Source organism: Mustela erminea, chromosome X, assembly GCF_009829155.1.
Source record: "Mustela erminea isolate mMusErm1 chromosome X, mMusErm1.Pri, whole genome shotgun sequence".
In the NCBI taxonomy this organism is placed as follows: domain Eukaryota; kingdom Metazoa; phylum Chordata; class Mammalia; order Carnivora; family Mustelidae; genus Mustela; species Mustela erminea.
Window position 1 is genome coordinate 64,670,382 of NC_045635.1, and position 18,959 is coordinate 64,689,340.

An 18,959-nucleotide genomic window follows, 5' to 3' on the forward strand; every position below is an offset into this window, starting at 1 on the left:
GAGGTGGGGATATTGGAACCCTCATATGCTGCTAGTAGGACTGTAAAATGGCACAGCTGCTTTGGAAAACTATGGCATTTCCTCAGTTAAAAGAGAGTTCTCAGACCTAGTAGTTCCACTCAAGTATTACCCAAGAAAAATGAAAACACAGAAATTTATACATAAGTATTTATAGGAGCCTTATTCTTAGTAGCCAAAAGACAGGGGCAACCTAAATGTCAACTGATGAATAGATAAACAAAATATAGTATATCCATACTATGGAATATAATTCAGCCATAAAAAGGAATGAAGCACTGACACATTCTACAACATGGATGAACCTTGAAAACATTATGCTAAGTAAAAGAAGCCAGTCACAAAAGACCACATATTATATGTGATTTCATTCACATGAAATGTCCTGAAGAGAAAAATCTATACAGACACAGAGATTAATGGTTGCCTGGCAGTGGGGGTGGGGGCCTTAGGAGGTGGGAGGGTGATAGCTAAAGATTATCAGGCTTCTTTTTGAGGTGACAGAAATGTTCTAAAATTGACTGTGGTAATGGTGGCACATACCTGTGAATGTAACTAACGCCTATTGAATTTTACACCTTAAATGTGTGAATTATATGTGAACTGTATTTCAGTAAAGCTGTTTAAAAAATGGCTCTGGGAGAAGCTGACATCCAATGTAAAAGAATGTAACTTGGATCCCTGCTGCACACCTGTACAAGAATTAACTCAAATGGATTTAAAGACCTAAATGTAAGAGTGAGACTACCAAACTCTTAGAACATAGAAGTAAATATTCATGGCTTTCAGTGTGGCAGTGGTTTCTTATATATAGGACATCATAAGCACAAACAACAAAAGAAAAATTGATAAATTTGGTATCATAAAAATTAAGTTTTTTTTTTTGTTTCAAAGGATGCCATCAAGAAAGTGAAAAAAAAAAAACGAAGTACAGATTGTTAAACCTTAAAAATATTATGCTAAGTGAAGGAATTTCAGACACAAAGTCCACACATATTGAATGAATCCACTTTTATGAAATTACCAGGATGGACAAATCCATAGAGATAGGAAGTAGATTCATTTTTGCCAGTAGATGTAAGAGGACTGAGGAATGACTGTAGATGATGGGTATGGAGTTTCTTTTGGGGGTAATGAAAATGTTCTGCAGTTACATAGTCATGATGGTTGCATATCCTTGTGAATATTACTAAAAAACACTGAATTGTTTGTCTTAGGGTGAATTTTATAGTGTGTGAATTATATCTCAAAGAAGAATATATATATATAATGAAAAATAATGTGCTAAAAACCAATTAACATTTGAAAACAATTTATCCCCAAGGAAATTCTGTGGTTTTAGCTATTTGGAAATTATATTGCTGGTCCGCTTGTTCAAAGCTCCAGTGAAATCAGTCAAAGTAAGAAGAATCTACTTATTTGCTTTGTTAGGAGCAGAGGATGAGATTCAGCAGCAATTTCTGTTTGTTTCTCTGGGCTTAGCAAAGCTGAGATGATGTAATTATTTTTATTCCACATGGAATAAATTTATTGCAAAGAAATGTTTTAGTAATTGTTTTTTGTAAATTTAATTTATTTTGAATTGGTTTTGTATTTACATAATTCAAAATGCAGAAGCATTAGTTCAGAGGTAACTAATGTTATGATTATTTGTGAGTCCTTCTAGAGATATTTTTACACAGTGTTTTGATTTTTTTTTTAAGATTTTATTTATTTATTTGACAGACAGAGACCACAAGTAGGCAGAGAAGCAGGCAGACAGAGAGGAGGAAGCAGGCTCCCCGCCGAGCAGAGAGCCCGATGCGGGGCTCGATCCCAGGACCCTGGGATCATGACCTGAGCTGAAGGCAGAGGCTTTAACCCATTGAGCCACCCAGGCGCCCCACACAGTGTTTTGATTTTTTAAAAAAATTTCCCTCGTGTAGTTTAGCATTTTTCAAAGAAATGACTTTTAGGGCAAAATAGAGTCAATGTAAATCTTGGTATTTGTAAACCCCCTTTTGAGTTCTGTAGTTGGCCATTGTTAATTTTGACAAATAAGTCTAAGAGAAACACTTTGGTGTCTCTAATTTTTTATTATGGCCACACTACAGGATCTTTATCCAAGGGCATGGAGACCCCCTGATGAATACTGGATTAATTTTATTGGACCCAAGACTTGTATTTTTTTTTTTTTTTTAATATTTATTTATTTTTTTTTATTTCCAGCATAACAGTATTCATTATTTTTGCACCACACCCCGTGCTCCATGCAATCCGTGCCCTCTATAATACCCACCACCTGGTACCCCAACCTCCAATCTGAGGGTTTTGAAGACTTGTATTTTTATTTGTACTTCAATTTTAGGTAATAGCATCTTCATAATAACTGGTTACTTCCTGCTCATCATTGATTTGGTAACAGTTTTACTTTACTTCGGTATTTCTCTTCTCCCTCATACAAAACGGTACTTTCTACATAATTTGTGATCTTTTCAAAAAGATTTATTTTGAAAATCTATACAATTTGCAAATTCTTTACATTGAGCTAATATTCTTCCAAATAAAATTTTTCCAAATGTCCACATAATTAAACATCTTCTAATTAATACCCCCTAATTTACCTAAACTTGAGTAATCTGTAGTGCTCTAAGAGGCCCTCAGATCTGCACTGGGAAGTCTCTCTTTTTTCCTGAATAATTTCTTTTTCTTTTAAAGACTTTATTTATTTATTTGACAGACAGAGATCACAAGTAGGCAGAGAGGCAGGCAGAGAGAGAGGAAGGGAAGCAGGCTCCCTGCTGAGCAGAGAGACCCATGCGGGGTTCGATTCTAAGACCCTGGGATCATGACCTGAGCCCAAGACAGGGGCTTTAACCCACTGAGCCACCCAGGCGCCCCCTGAATAATTTCTTAAGCCTGAATCTAGTGCTGCTTTTATCATAATCATTTCACTTTACCCTTTAAACAAAAGAGTTTTATAAAAATATGTTCTTCCTTCTTTTCTTGTAATTTTCATTTATCTTCCTTCCTGTCTAGTGGTTTGGTTTAATTTTCTTTATTCTCTTTCTTATTCTACTGTTTTGGAAGCTTTATATTCTATTTCTAGTCTTCTACTGGTTACCTTTAAATTTTTAACATGTATTCTTTTTTCTAAATTAAATTAAATTTGTGTGTGTGTGTGTGTGTTCCAAAATTCATTGTTTATGCACCACACCCAGTGCTCCATCATGCAATACGTGCCCTCCTTAATACCCACCACCAGGCTCACCCAACCCCCCCCCCTTCTCCCCTCCCAAACCTCAGTTTCAGTTTGTTTCTCAGAGTCCACAGTCTCTCATGGTTTGTCTCCCCCTTTGATTTCCCCCAACTCACTTCTCCTCTCCATCTCCCAGTGTCCTTCATGTTTTTCCTTATGCTCCACAAGTAAGTGAAACCATAATTGACTCTCTCTGCTTGACTTATTTCACTCAAAATCTAAGGTTTATCTCTTTTTTAACATTCCAAATAAGAGCAGGATTCTCAGAATGCCTCAGCTATAAACTCCCTTCCCTATTATTGTTTTCTATTATTTCAGGTCTACTGTGTGTATTTGAAAAGATAATATATCCTGTTACAAAATTTAAAAGATACAGAAGAGACTAGATCTTAATTGTTATCACCACAAAAAAAAAATGACAAGTGATATGATAGAGGTGTTAGCTAATGGTGGTAATCCTATTACTACACACACACACACACACACACACACACACACACAGAGAGAGAGACACATGCGCGTATCAAACCAACACATTGTACACCTTAAACTTATACCATGTTATGTCAATTATATCTCAACTTTAAAAAGAGGTATAAAAGGTTATATACTAAACATTCTTTTTTCCACCCTTATCCCCTAACCATTTAGTTCCTCTCACCAGAGGAAACACTGTTTCCATGGGATATATTAGGTTGATTTATATGAAAATGGCAGTATTTGACTATTTTGATATGCAAAAATGGCAATTTCACGTGATTCAAATTAGTTATTAGTGGGGACAAAAGATTCTTTTCTTTTTTTTAAAAGATTTTTATTATTTATTTTTATTTGACAGACAGAGATTACAAGTAGGCAGAGAGGCAGGCGGAGAGAGAGAGGAGGAAGCAGGCTCCCTGCTGAGCAGAGAGCCCGATGCGGGCCTCGATCCCAGGACCCTGAGATCATGACCTGAGCCGAAGGCAGCGGCTTAACCCACTGAGCCACTCAGGCGCCCAAAAGATTCTTGCCTTCATACAATTTTCATTCCTGTGGTACATGTATTAGTTAATTATTGCAGTGTAAGAAATTACCTAAAAATTCAGTGGCTAGGGGTACCTGGGTGGCTCAGTGGGTTAAGCCTCTGCCTTCAGCTCAGGTCATGATCTCAGAGTCCTGGGATTGAGTCCCGCATCAGGCTCTCTGCTCAGCAGGGAGCCTGCTTCCCTCCCTCTCTCTCTCTCTGCCTGCCTCTCTGTCTACTTGTGATCTCTCTCTGTCAAATAAATAAAATGTTAAAAAAAATTCAGTGGCTTGAAACAATAAGCATTTATGGTCTTGGAATTTTTGTGAGTCATAAATATGGGAGTGGTTTTGCTGGGTGGTTCTGGTTCAGGGTATTTCACAAGATTGTAGTCAGTATGTTTACTGGAGCCTCAGGCATCTAAAGGCTTAATTAAGTCTGAAATACCAGCTTCTAAGATGGTTCACTCACAGGGCTATTGACAGGAGGCCTCAATTTCTTGCCACGTGAACCACTCCCTAAGGCTGCTTGAGAGTCCTTATGATATGGCAGATGGCTTCCCCCAGCTTGGGCCATTCAGGAGAAAAGACAAGGAGGAATCCACAGTGACTTTTACCCCTCTCCCATAGTGCCTGCCTTTTATGATCCAGTCTTGGAAGTTACACCTTGTCTATTCCACCATATTTTTTTGGAAACCAAGTCATTGAGTACAGGTCACACTCAAGGGAAAGTAGTTAAATTCCACCTCATTTTTCTTTTTTTGAAGATTTTATTTATTTGCTAGAGAGAAAGTGAACAAGTGAGAGAGAGGGAGAGAGGGAGAACACAAGCAGAGGGAGAGGGAGAAGCAGACTCCCTGCTGAGCAGAGAGCCTGATCTAGGGCTCGATCCCAGGACCTGAGCCAAAGGCAGATGCTTAACCGACTGAGTCACCCAGGCGCCCCAAATTCCACCTTTTGAAAGGAGTAACAAAGAATTTGTGAGCACATTTTGAAACCACCACAGGAAAGCAGGTAATGAGCAATGAACACAGTAAGTAAATTATGGAGTATATTAGAAGATAAGTTCTATGAAAAAAAAAAGACAAAATAGAGCAGATGTAAGGGGAATCAGAGTGGATATGTATGGAACGGATGTGGATTGCAATTTTAAGCAGCGTGGTCAGTGTAAAACTCATTATGGGGATTCGATTTGAGTAAAGGCTTCAAAGAGACAAAGTTAGCTAAGCAGGTATCTGGAAGAAGAAAGTCTATTCCAAGGGAATAGCTAAAGCAGTGGTCCTGAGATGAGAGTGAAATGAGATGAGAGAAAAGAATGCTGACTATATTTTATTTGTAGAATAATTTCAGTTGAGAAATTGGGGGGAAAGTTGAGGAAGGATTATTTCCATGACTGAAATTAGTGAGTTCATTGTTTCTAATAGGAATGTAAAGAAGAAATCAAGATGGATCGAAGTATGCGTGTGGATTCAGTCACCATCTCTGTTGAGGGAATGACATGTAGTTCCTGTGTTTGGACCATTGAGCAGCAGATTGGAAAACTGAAGGGTGTACATCATATTAAAGTAAGTTAGTCTTTGGAAATAAGTAAAGTCAAATGTTGATTGGAATTCTAGAAAATTACTTTAAACACTGAGATAAAAGCAGATACACTGACACATTTGGCAATAAAGACTAAGAAGATTAATATATTTTCTTTGCCCTTTAACTTTTCTTTTTATAAAAAATAAGAAATTTTAGTTTTAACTTAAAGACATTTGAAGATGGCTTGACATTACCATGGTTTTATATTTATAGATTTATGTTTTATAAGTATAAATAAATATATATTACTCTTAATTTCTTACTAAACTAAAATATATGTTTTCAGAGAAAGGGTGCTGGGCTTTCTTCTCTTATATAGCATGACAGTTATTATGTGAAATAATAATGTAATCTTCCTTAAGCATACGCATAAAAGGTGTAACAGTAATTTTCTAAGCTTTTTCACTTCAACTGTTTAAGTGTTTCTAGTTAAATATATATAATATATATATTTAAGTAGTGTGTACATTCAGTATGGGACTTGAACTCACAACCCTGAGATCAAGAGTCACATGCTCTACCAACTGAGCCAGTCAAGCACCCCTTTCACTTCAATTTTTTAAAATTTTTTACCTGCTTTCCTGTGGTGGTTTCAAAATGTGCTCACAAATATTTACTTTAGAGAGAGAGTGGGGGTGGTGAGGGGGTGGGGCGGGGAGTCAGAGAGATACCACCTTACACCAGTTAGAATGGCCAAAATTAGCAAGACAGGAAACAACATGTGTTGGAGGGGATGTAGAGAAAGGGGAACCCTCTTACACTGTTGGTGGGAATGCAAGTTGGTGCAGCCTCTTTGGAGAACAGTGTAGAGAGTCCTCAAGAAATTAAAAATAGAGCCTACATAGGCACACTCCACACTGAACACAGAGCCCCATGCAGGGCTCAATTTCATGATCATGAGGTCATGACCTGAGCCGAAACCAAGAGTTGGATGCTTAACCTACTGTACCACCCAGGTACGCCTTCATTTCGATTATCAATTGCAAAAATAAAATTGATTTTTTCAGACCACCTTAACACATTCCTGCTATAATTCATCTCAGAATGTTGATGAGAAGAGTGGTTTATAAATATATTCTAATTTGTCTGTAATGAACCTGAATTATTAATATAACTATTAAAAATAAATAAATATATAATAAATAAATAATAAATATAACTATTATAAATAAATTAAATGGCTTTGTTTCACACCTTCTAATCATTAGAACCAAAAGTCCCAAAGTCAATACAAGACTACCCTACAGGGAATATAGTGATGCCACCTCGCCTACTGTCTTATAAAAAATTTTTGAATGTTTCCCGTGTTCATTTTTTGACATAGACATGTGTTAAAGCTACAAAGGGTCTTACATATGACTTCAATAGTCTAACCTCCTCATTTTACAGATTACGAAATGGAAGCTTAGATTAATGAAGTGACTTGTGACATAGCTACCTATCACCAAAGCAAAACTAGAACTGAAGTTGCATGATTCCTGGGCCAGTATATTTTCTGGTCATATAGTGTCTACAGATACAATTTAATTTGCATATGGTTCTCAAACTTGTCGCCTCCGAATTATTCTCTCACATAAATTCTGAAAAATTAATCATCATAAAGGTGCCTTTTACCACCAAATTGATGGATTAGCTTTGTGCACCTAGTTTATATAAATTCTTCAGAGTAATTCTAGTATTTTCAGTATGAAAAACCTTGAATTATGTTTGGTCATTACTTTTTAAAACTTTTTATTTTCATGTTGTTAAAAATGTCTTTGATTGGGGTGCCTGGGTGGCTCAGTGGGTTAAGCCTCTGCCTTTGGCTCAGTTCATGGTCTCAGGGTCCTGGGATCGAGGCCCATATTGGGCTCTCTGCTCAGCAGGGATCCTGCCTCCCCGCCCCCACCCCCGCCTGTCTCTCTGCCTACTTGTGATCATCAAATAAGTAAATAAAATCTTTAAAAAATGTCTTTGATTTTAAAAATGTTTTTGATTTTAAAGCCTTTGGAGTAAAAAATTGTTTTGGTTAATCTTTACTCTGTAATCCAGCTTTCTCAACTCAGCCTTTTGAGTCTAGCTTCCTTCACTTAGCATTATGCATTTGAGATCTATTTATGTTGTTTTTTTGTATCACTAGTTCTTTCCTTTTTATTGCTGAGGGGTATTCCGTTGTGTGGATGTCCAACAATTTGTTTGCCCATTCACTCATTGGGAAACATTGGGATTGTTGCCACTTTTTTGTAATTATGTAAAACAGTGCTCTGAATCTTTGGGGTAAATACCCAGTAGTGCAATGGCAGGGTCATAGGGAAGCTCTATTTTTAATTTCTTGAGGAATTTCTACACTGTTCTCCAAAGAGGCTGCACCAATTTGCATTCCCACCAACAGTGTAAGAGGGTTCCCCTTTCTCCACATCCCCTCCAACACATGTTGTTTCCTGTCTTGCTAATTTTGGCCATTCTAACTGTGTAAGGTGGTATCTCAATGTGGTTTTCATTTGAATCTCCCTGATGGCTAGTGATGATGAACATTTTTTCATGTGTCTGATAGCCATTTGTATGTCTTCATTGGAGAAGTGTCTGTTCATATCTTCTGCCCATTTTTTGATATGATTGTTTGTTTTGTGTGTGTTGAGCTTGAGGAGTTCTTTATAGATCCTGGATATCAACCTTTTGTCTGTACTGTCATTTGCAAATATCTTCTCCCATTCCGTAGGTTGCCTCTTTGTTTTGTTGACTGTTTCCTTTGCTGTGCAGAAGCTTTTGATTTTGATGAAGTCCCAAAAGTTTATTTTCGCTTTTGTTTCCTTTGCCTTTGGAGACATATCTTGAAAGAAGTTGCTGTGGCTGATATCGAAGAGATTACTGCCTATGTTCTCCTCTAGGATTCTGATGGAGTTCTGTCTCACGTTGAGGTCTTTTATCCATTTTGAGTTTATCTTTGTGTATGGTGTAAGAGAATGGTCGAGTTTCATTCTTCTACGTATAGCTGTCCAGTTTTCCCAGCACCATTTATTGAAGAGACTATCTTTTTTCCACTGTATATTTTTTCCTGTTTTGTCGAAGATTAATTGACCATGGAGTTGAGGGTCCATATCTGGGCTCTCTACTCTGTTCCACTGGTCTATGTGTCTGTTTTTATGCCAGTACCATGCTGTCTTTGTGATCACAGCTTTGTAATAAAACTTGAAATCAGGTAATGTGATGCCCACAGCTTTATTTTTGTTTTTCAACATTTCCTTAGTGATTCGGGGTCTCTTGTGATTCCATACAGATTTTGGGATTATTTGCTTCAGCTCTTTGAAGAATACCAGTGGAATTTTGATCGGAATGGCATTAAAAGTATAGATTGCTCTAGGCAGTATAGACATTTTAACAATGTTTATTTTTCTGATCCAAGAGCATGGAATTGTCTTCCATCTTTTTGTGTCTTCTTCAGTTTCTTTCATGAGTGTTCTATAGTTCCTCAAGTACAGGTGTAGTGAAAAGAAGGGCCATCTGTACTCTAATGTTTATAGCAGCAATGGCCACGGTCGCCAAACTGTGGAAAGAACCACGATGCCCTTCAACGGACGAATGGATAAGGAAGATGTGGTCCATATACACTATGGAGTATTATGCCTCCATCAGAAAGGACGAATACCCAACTTTTGTAGCAACATGGATGGGACTGGAAGAGATTATGCTGAGTGAAATAAGTCAAGCAAAGAGAGTCAATTATCATATGGTTTCACTTATTTGTGGAGCATAACAAAAAGCATGGAGGACATGGGGAGTTAGAGAGAAGGGGGTTGGGGTAAATTGGAAGGGGAAGTGAACCATGAGAGACTATGGACTCTTAAAACAATCTGAGGGTTTTGAAGGGGTGGGGGGTGGGAGGTTAGGGGAACCAGGTGGTGGGTATTGGAGAGGGCACGGATTGCATGGAGCACTGGGTGTGGTGCAAAAATAATGAATACTGTTACTCTGAAAAAATAAAAAATTAAAAAAAATAAAATAGTTAAAAAACAAAAACAAAAACAAAAACAAAAAAACAATGCTCTGATTGTTCACATGGGAGTCTTTGTTTAGACATAGGTTTTCTCTTGGGAAGATTCCTAGGATTGAATTTGTTCTATCATATACTAAGTGTATGTATCATTTGTTGAGGTGTTCGCAAGTGATCTATCATAGTGACTGTACTATATTTTCTTCATCAGCAATGTTTGTGGGGTCTGGTTTTTTTAGATTCTCTCTAAGACTTGGTATATCAGTCTTTTTAGCTATAGATGTTTTAGTGGGTATGTAGTGGTTTACACTAATTGTCATTTCCTTAATGGCTAATGATATTAAGCCTTTCATGTGGTTGTTAGGCATTTGTATAACTTCTTTGGTCAAATGGCTGTAAAAACTTTTCTCAATTTTTTAGCCATTATCTTTTTTTGTTTCCTTATTCAATTTTGATTATCCTTTATGTATTCCAAATATAAATCTCTTTTAGATATGTGTCTTGAAAATATTTTATTAAGTCTGTGGCTTGTCATTTTCATTCATTTTTAAAAAATATTTAATTAATTAATTTATTTAAAATTTTATTTTTTTGGGAAAGAGAGAGATCGCAAGCTGGGTCTGGATAAAAGGAGCAGCAGACTCCCCGCTGATCAGGGAGCCTGACTACGGACTTGATCCCAGAACCCTGGGATCATGACCCAAGCTAAAGAAGATGTTTAACTGACTGAGCCAACCAGGAGCCCCTTATTTATTCATTTTGGGGAGCGAGAGAGCGTGCATGAGTGGGTGGTAGGGGCAGAGGGAAAGCCTCATCAAGTACACTCCCCACTGAGTGTGGAGCCCAACACAGGGATTGATCCCACGGCACATGACACCATGACCCAATCCGAAAACCAAGAGTCAGATGCTTAATAGACTGAGCCACCCAGGCACCTCTCATTCTGTTTTTTAAAATTAAGTTTTTATTTATTTATTTATTTATTAAAGATTTTTATTTATTTATTTTGAGAGAGAGAGCGAGACAGTGAGAGAGAGCATGAGAGGGGAGGTCAGAGGGAGAAGCAGACTCCCCATGGAGCTGGGAGCCCGATGTGGGACTTGATCCCAGGACTCTGGGACCATGACCTGAGCCTAAGGCAGTTGCTTAACCAACTGAGCCACCCAGGTGCCCAAGTTTTTATTTAAATTCCAGTTAGTGGGGTACCTGGGTGGCTCAGTTGTTAAGTGTCTGCCTTTGGCTCAGGTCATGATCCCAGGCTGGGATCGAGCCCCGCATCGGGCTCCCTGCTTGGTGGGAAGCCTGCTTCTCCTTCTTCCACTTCCCTTGCTTGTGTTCTCTCTCTGGCTGTCTTGTCTCTCTGTCAAATAAATAGATAAAATCTTTAAAAATAAATAAATAAATAAATTCCAGTTAGTTAACCTACTTTATAATATTATTTCATGTGCACAATGTAATGATTCAGCATTTACATGCAACACCCAGTGCTCATCACAAGTGTCCTCATTAATCCCTGTCACGCATTTAACCCATCTGCCTCTGGTAACCATCAGTTTGTTCTGTATGGTTAAGAGTCTGTTTCTTAGTTTTCCCCACGTTTCTTTCGTTTCTTAAATTCTCCATATGAATGAAATCATACAGTGTTTGTCTTTCTCTGACTTACTTCGTTTAGCATGATACTCTCTAGCTCCATCCACTTCATTGCAAATGGAAGATTTCATTCTTCTTTGGCTGATTAACTTTCCTTTTGTACATTCCATATACATAAATGTATATACACAAATACAAACACACACACACACACACACACAACATCTTCCTTATCCATTCATCAGTGGATGGATGTTTGGTCTCTTAACAAAATTTGGCTATTATTGATAATGCTTCTGTAAACACCAGGGAGCATGTATCCCTTGGAATTAGTATTTTTGTATTTTTTGGGTAAATACCTAATAGTGCAATTGCTGGATCATAGGGTAGTTCTGTTTTTTAAAAAAAGATTTTATTTATTTAAGGAGAGAGAAAGCACACAAGCAGGGTCAGGGGCAGAGGGAGAGGGGGAAGCAGGTTCAATCCCTGGATCCTGGGATCATGACCTAAGCCACTCAGGCGCCCCAGGGTAGTTCTATTTTTACATTTTTGAGGAACCTTCACACTGTTTTCCAGAGTGGCTGCACCAAGGTTCCATTTCCATCAACAGTGTAAGAGGGTTCCTCTTCCCCTGCATCCTCACTAGCACATGTTCTTTCCTGTGTTGTTAATTCTAGCCATTCTGGCAGATATGTGGTCATAGCTAATTGTAGTTTTGATTTGTATTTCCCTGATGATGAGTGATATTGAGCACGTTTTCTTGTATCTGTTAGCCATCTGTAAGTCTTTGGAAAAATGTCTATTCAGGTCTTTTGCCCATTTCTTAACTGGATTATTGTTTTTTCTTTGTTGAGTTTTAACTTCTTTATGTATTTTGGATACTAATCCTTTGGCAGCTATATCACTTGCAAATATTTTCTCCCATTCCATAGGTTGCCTTTTTGTTTTGTTGTTGTTTGCCTTGTTAGTTTGATGTTAGTTTGCTGTGCAGAAGCTTTTTATCGTGATGACGTCCCATTAGTTCATTTTTTGCTTTTGTTTCCCTTGCCTAAGGAGACATACCTAGTAAGAAGTAACTACAGCTGGTGTCAAAGAAATTATACCTGTGTTCTCTGGGATTTTAATGATTTCCTTTCTCACATTTTGGTCTTTAATCCATTTTGAATTTATTTTTATGTATGCTGTAGGAAAGTGCTCCAGTTTCATTCTTTTGCGTGTTGCTGTCCAGTTTTCCCAACATGATTTGTTGAAGAGACTCTTTTTCCCATTGGATATTCCTTCCTGCTTTGTCTAAGATTAAATGACCATATAGTTGTGCGTTCATTTTTGGGTTTTATATTCTGTTCCGTTCATCTATGTATCTGCTTTCATGCCACTACCATATTGTCTTGATCACTACAGCTTTGCTTTTTTTAATTATTTAAAAAAATTTATTTAAATTCAATTAACTAAAATACAATGTATTATTAATTTCAGAGGTAAGATGCCAGTGATACATCAGTCTTATATAATACCCAGTGCTCATTATATTACATGCCCTCCTTAATGTCCAACACTCAGTTACCCCATCACCCCACTCCCCTCACCTCCAACAACCCTCAGTTTGTTTCCTATAGTTAAGAGTCTCTTACGGTTTGTCTCTCACTCTCTGATTTTGTCTTGTTTTATTTGTTTTCCTCTCTTCCCCTGTGATCCTCTGCTTTGTTTCTTAAATTCCACATGAGTGAAACCATGATAATTGTCTTTCTCTGACTGACTGACTTTGCTTAACATTGATACCCTCTGTTCCATCTGTGTCATTGCAAATGGCAAGATTTCATTTTTTGGATGGCTGAGTAGTATACCATTGTATATATATACACCACATATCCTTTGTCCATTCATCTGTTGATGGATGTCTGGGGTCTTTCCATAGTTTGGCTATTGTGGACATTGCTGCTATAAACATTGTGGTGAGGGGCCCCTTTGGATCACTACATTTGTATGTTTGGGATAAATACCCAGTAATGCAATTGCTGGGTCATGGGGTAGCTCTGTTTTCAAATTTTGAGGAACCTTCCTACTATTTTCCAGAGTGGCTACACCAGCTTGCATTCCCACCAAAAGTATAAGAGGGTTCTCCTTTCTCCATGTCCTCGCCAACATCTATCATTTCCTGATTTGTTAATTTTAGCCATTCTGACTGGTTGGAGGTGGTATCTTATTGTGGTTTTAATTTGTATTTCCCTGATACTGAGTGATGTTGAGCAATTTATCATGTGTCTTTTGGCCATTTGGATGTCTTCTTTGCAGAAATGTCTGTTCATGTCTTCTGCCCATTTCTTGATTGGATTATTTGTTCTTTGGGGGTTAAGTTTGATAAATTCTTTATCGATTTTGCATACTAACCCTTTATCTGATAAGACATTTGCAGATACCATCTCCCTTTCTGCCATTTGTCTTTTCATTTTGTTGACTATTTTCCTTTGCAGTGCAAAAGCCTTTTATCTTGATGAAGTCCCAATAGTTCATTTTTGCCTTTGTTTCCTTTGCCTTTGAGATGTATCTAGCAAGAAGTTGGTACAGCCAAGGTCACAGAGGTTTCTGCCTGTATTCTCCTCTAGGACTTTAATGGATTCCTGTCTCACATTTAGGTCTTTCATACATTTTGAGTCTATTTTTGTGTGTGGTGTAAGGAAAGGTCCAGTTTCAGTCTTCTGCATTTGGCTGTCTAATCTTCCTAATACCATTTGTTGAAGAGACTGTCTTTTTTCCATTGGATATTCTTTCCTGCTTTGTCAAATTAGTTGACCAAAGAGTTGAGGGTCATTTCTGGGTTCTCTATTCTGTTCCATTGATCTGTGTGTTTGTTTTTGTGCCAGTATCATACTATCTTGATGATTACAGCTTTATAATAGAGCTTGAAGTCTGGAATTGTGATGCTCCCAGCTTTGATTTTCTTTTTCAACAATCTCCTGACAATTTGGGGCCTTTTCTAGTTCCATACAAATATTAGGATTGTTTTGTTCCGGCTCTGTGAAAAACGTTAATGGTATTTTTTTTTTTTAGAATGAGAGAGAGAATGCAAGAGTTGGGGGTGGGTGGTTGCAGAGGGAGAGGGAGAAGCAGACTCCCCACTGAGCAAGGAGCCCAATGTAGGGCTTGATCCCAGGACCGTGAGATCATGACCTGAGCCACCCAGGTGCCCCAAGTTAATGGTATTTTGATAGGGATTGTATTGAATGTGTAGATTGCTCTAGGTAGCATAGACATTTTCACAGTATTTGTTCTTCCAGTCCATGAGCATGGAATGTTTTTCCATTTCTTTGTGTCTTCCTCAATTTCTTTCGTGGGTGTTCTATAGTTTTCTGAGTATAGATCCTTTGCCTCTTGGGTTGGATTTATTTGTAGGTATATTATGGGTTTTGGTGTAATTGTAAATGGGATCAACTCCTTAATTTCTCTTTCTTTTGTTTTCATTGTTAGCGCATGGAAATGCAACTGATTGCTGTGCCTTTGTTTTATATCCTGCTTCTTTGCTGAAAACCTGTATGAGTTCTTGCAATTTTGGGGTGGAGTCTTTGGGTTTTTAATATAGAATATCATGTCATGTGTGAAGAGTGAAAGTTTGACTTCTTCTTTGTTGATTTGGATGTGTTTCTTTAATTTTTTGGTAATTGGTTTAAATAATTGGCTGCCCCCATGTTAGGGGCATAAATATTTACAATTGTTCAATTTTCTTGTTGGATATATGTTGTAAGTATGACATAGTGTCCTTCCTCATGTCTTATTACAATCTTCAGTTTAAAATATAATTTGTCTGATATAAAGGTTGCCATCCCAGCTTTCTTTTGATGTCCCTTAGCATGATAAATGGGTTTCCACTCCCTCACTTCCAATCTGGTGGTGTCTTTGGGTCTAAAGTGAATCTCTTGCAGACTGCATATTGATGGATTTTGATTTTTTATCTAATCTGATACCCTGTGTCTTTTGAATTGGGTATTTCATCCATTTACATTCAGAGTAATTATTGAAAGATATGAATTTGGTACCATTGTATTACCTGTAAAGTCACTGTTTCTGTATATTGTCTCTATTCTTTTCTGATCTTTGTTCCTTTGGGGCTCTGTCTTTGCTTAAAGGATCTCTTTTAGTATTCCTTGCAGGGATGGTTTAATGATCACAGATTCTTTTAGTTTATATTTGTCCTGGAGGCTTTTTATCTCTCTTTCTATTTTTAATATTCTAGCTGGAAAAAGTATTCTTGACTGCATATTTTTCTCATTTAGCACCCTAAATATATCATGCCAGTCCTTTCTGACTTGCCAGGCCTCTGTGCATACTTCTGCTGCCAGTCTAATGTTTCTGCCCAAGTAGGTTATGGAACTCTTATCCCCAGGATGCTTTCAGGATTTTCTTTTTGTCTCTGAGATTTGCAAGTTTCACTAATATATGTTGGAGTGTTGTCCTATTTTTATTGATTTTGAGGGGGGTTCTCTGTGCTTCCTGGACTTGGATGCCTGTTACCTTCCCCATAGCAGGGAAGTTCTCTTCTATAATTTGCTCAAATATACTTTCTGCCCTACTCCCTATCCTCTTCCTCTCAGATCCCAAGTATTCTAATATTGCTTCGCTTTATAGTATCACTTATCTCTCAAATTCTCCCCTCGTGATGTAGTTGTTTATCTCTCTTTTTCTCAGTTTCTTTATTCTTCTATCATTTTATCTTCTGTATCACTAATTCTCCTTTCTGCCTTATTTATCCTAGCAGTTGGAGCCTCCATTTTTGTTTGCGTCTCATTAATAGCCTTTTTTATTTAAAATTGATTAGATTTTTGTTCTTTTATTTCTCCAGAAAGGGATTATCTACTGTCTTCTATGCTTTTGTTAAGCCCTGCTAGTATCTTTATAATTATCATTCTGAACTCTAGTGCTGACATCTTACTTATGTCCATACTGATTGGGTCCCTGGAAGTACTGCCTCTTGTTACTCTTTTTTGAGGTGAGTTTTTCTGTCTTGTCATTCTCCCACCTTGCAGAAAGTGATTGTTTTTCTCTTCGTAGAGTTATAGCTATTCTTTTCTTAGATCACCTGTTGAATTCACAGGTGTTCAGAATGGGTTGTAATATAACTTTAAGTCTGGCTTAGCTTTTCTTTTTCAAAATTGTTTTGGCTATTTGGGGTCTTTTGTGGTACCATACACATTTTAGGATTGTTTGTTCTAGCTTTGTGAAAAATGCATGTGGTATTTTAATAGGAATTGTATTAAATGTGTAGATTGTTTTGAGTAGTATAGACATTTTAATAGTACTGGTTCTTCCAATCCATGAGCTTGAAATATTTTTCCATTTCTTTGTGTCCTCTTCAATTTTTTTCATAAGTATTCTATAGTTTTCAGAGTACAGACCCTTTACCCCATTGGTTAGGCTTATTCCTAGGTATCTTATGGTTTTTGGTGCAATTGAAGATGGGATTGATTTCTTGATTTCTCTTTCTGCTGCTTTATTATTGGTGAATAGAAGTGCAACATATTTCTGTATGTTGATTTTGTATCCTGCTGCAGCTTCACTGAATTCATGTATCAATTCTGGTGGGTTTTTTTTTTTTGGTGTATCTTTCAGGTTTTCTATATAGTGCATCATGTCATCTGCAAATAGTGAAGGTTTTACTTCTTCCTTGTCAATTTGGATACCTTTTATTTCTTTTCACTGTCTGATTGCTGATGCTGCGACTTCCAGTACTATGTTAAATAACAGTGGTGAGAGTGGACATCCCTGTCTTATTCCTGACCATGAGGAAAAGCTCTCAGTTTTTTCCCCATTGAGAATTGTATTAGCTATGGGCTTTTCATAAATGAACTTTATTATGTTGAGGTATGTTCCATATAACCCTACTTTGTTGAGGTTTTTTTTTTTAAATCATGAATGGTTGTCGTACTTTGTTAAGTGCTTTTTCTGCATCTATTGAGAGGATCAGATGGTTCTTACCCTTCTTTTTATGAATGTGGTATATCATGTTGATTGATTTATGAATATTGAACCACTCCTGCAGACCAAGAATTAATTCTACTCAATCGTGTACAGTGAGTCTTTTAATATACTGTTGGATTAGATTTGATAGAAGTTTGTTGAGAATTTTTACATCCATGTTCATCATAGATATTGTCCTACATGTAATTCTCTTTTTTAGTGGAGTCTTTGTCTGGTTTTGCCCTGTTTGTTGGGAGATTTCGATTACTGATTCAGTTTCTTTTTTGGTTATTGGTTGGTTCAAATTTTGTTTTTTCCTGTTTCAGTTTTGGTAGTTTATGTACTTGTAGGAATTTATCCATTTCTTTCAGATTGCCCAATTTGTTGGCATATAATTTTTCATAATATTCTCTTACAGTTAGTATTTCTCTGGTGTTAGTTGTGATCTCTTGTCTCTCATTTGTGGTTTTATTTATTTGGGTCCTTTCTCTTTTGTTTTAAGGAAGTTTTCAGCTGTTATTTCCTTAGATAAATTTTTTGCCTCCTTTACTCTCTCTTCTTTTTCTGGTACTCCTATAATGTGAATGTTATTATGTTTGATGGAGTTACTGAGTTTCCTAAGTCTGTTCTCATATCTATAATTTTTCTTTCTCTCTTTGGTTGAACTTCATTATATTCCATTGTTTTCTCTTCTACATCACTTACTCATTCCTCTGCTTCTTTACTCTGCCCATTCATTTGATGTAGTCTCTTTCAAATAGCAGTTACTGCATTTTTCATTTCTTGTTTAAAAAGATTTATTTATTTACTTTAGAGAGAAGGAGGTGGGGGGGGGAGGGAGGGGGAGATAGAAACTGAAGCAGACTCCACACTGAATGTGGAGCCTGATATGGGGCTTGAGATCATGACCTGAGCCGAAACCAAGAGTCAGATGTTGAACTGACTGCGCAACCCAGGCAGCCTACATTTTTCATTTCTTAGTTATTCTTTTTTAACTCTTTTATCTGGCTGTGAGGGGCTTGCTGAATTCTTCAATTTTTTTTCTCAGGCCCAGTGAATCTCCTTATGATTATTGCTTTAAATTATCCACCAGGCATATTACTTATATCTTTTTTGCTTAGATTTCTGGCTATCACCTTATCTTATTGTTTCATTTAGGATCAATTCCTCTATCTTGGCATTTTGTCTGGGTCTCTGTCTTCTGTGTGTTAAAACATAAAAACTTAAAAATCTTTTTATATTTCGTGCTCTGGACATAATGGCTTTATGACGATGAGGTCATTTACTGTCAGGGCCTGGCACTTCAGGGAGTGTCTCTGGTGTGTGCTGTGTGCACTCTGCTGCTCTGTTTTGGCTGCTCTATCCTTCCGGCCAGTTGTCTGCAGAGGTTCTCCTTGCCTGCATTGGGCAGCATTTGGTCCTTGGCCAGAGTGTGGAGAGTTTTAACTTGGTGTGCTCTGGTCTGCTTATGACATGAGACCTGATAACTACTTATGCTGGCCCAGAAGCCTTATAGAACTCTCTGGTCAGGAGACCTGTGGTGGGCAGGAGCTTCCACTGGTCTTCTAGGGAAGGGGCTTCCTGTGCAGGGACTGAGGCAAACTTGAC

At 37.4% G+C, this 18,959-nt stretch overlaps 1 protein-coding gene across 2 annotated transcripts in view; it reads left to right on the forward strand.

Moving 5' to 3' along the window:
• Positions 1-18,959, forward strand: part of ATP7A (ATPase copper transporting alpha) — a 181,630-nt gene that overhangs the window by 51,752 nt on the left and 110,919 nt on the right. For both annotated transcript variants that reach the window (XM_032329949.1, XM_032329950.1), the window contains exon 2: positions 5,683-5,823. In XM_032329949.1, coding sequence (XP_032185840.1) covers positions 5,704-5,823 — 120 coding nt within the window. In that variant the 5' untranslated portion in view covers positions 5,683-5,703. The remainder of the gene's footprint in view (positions 1-5,682; positions 5,824-18,959) is intronic.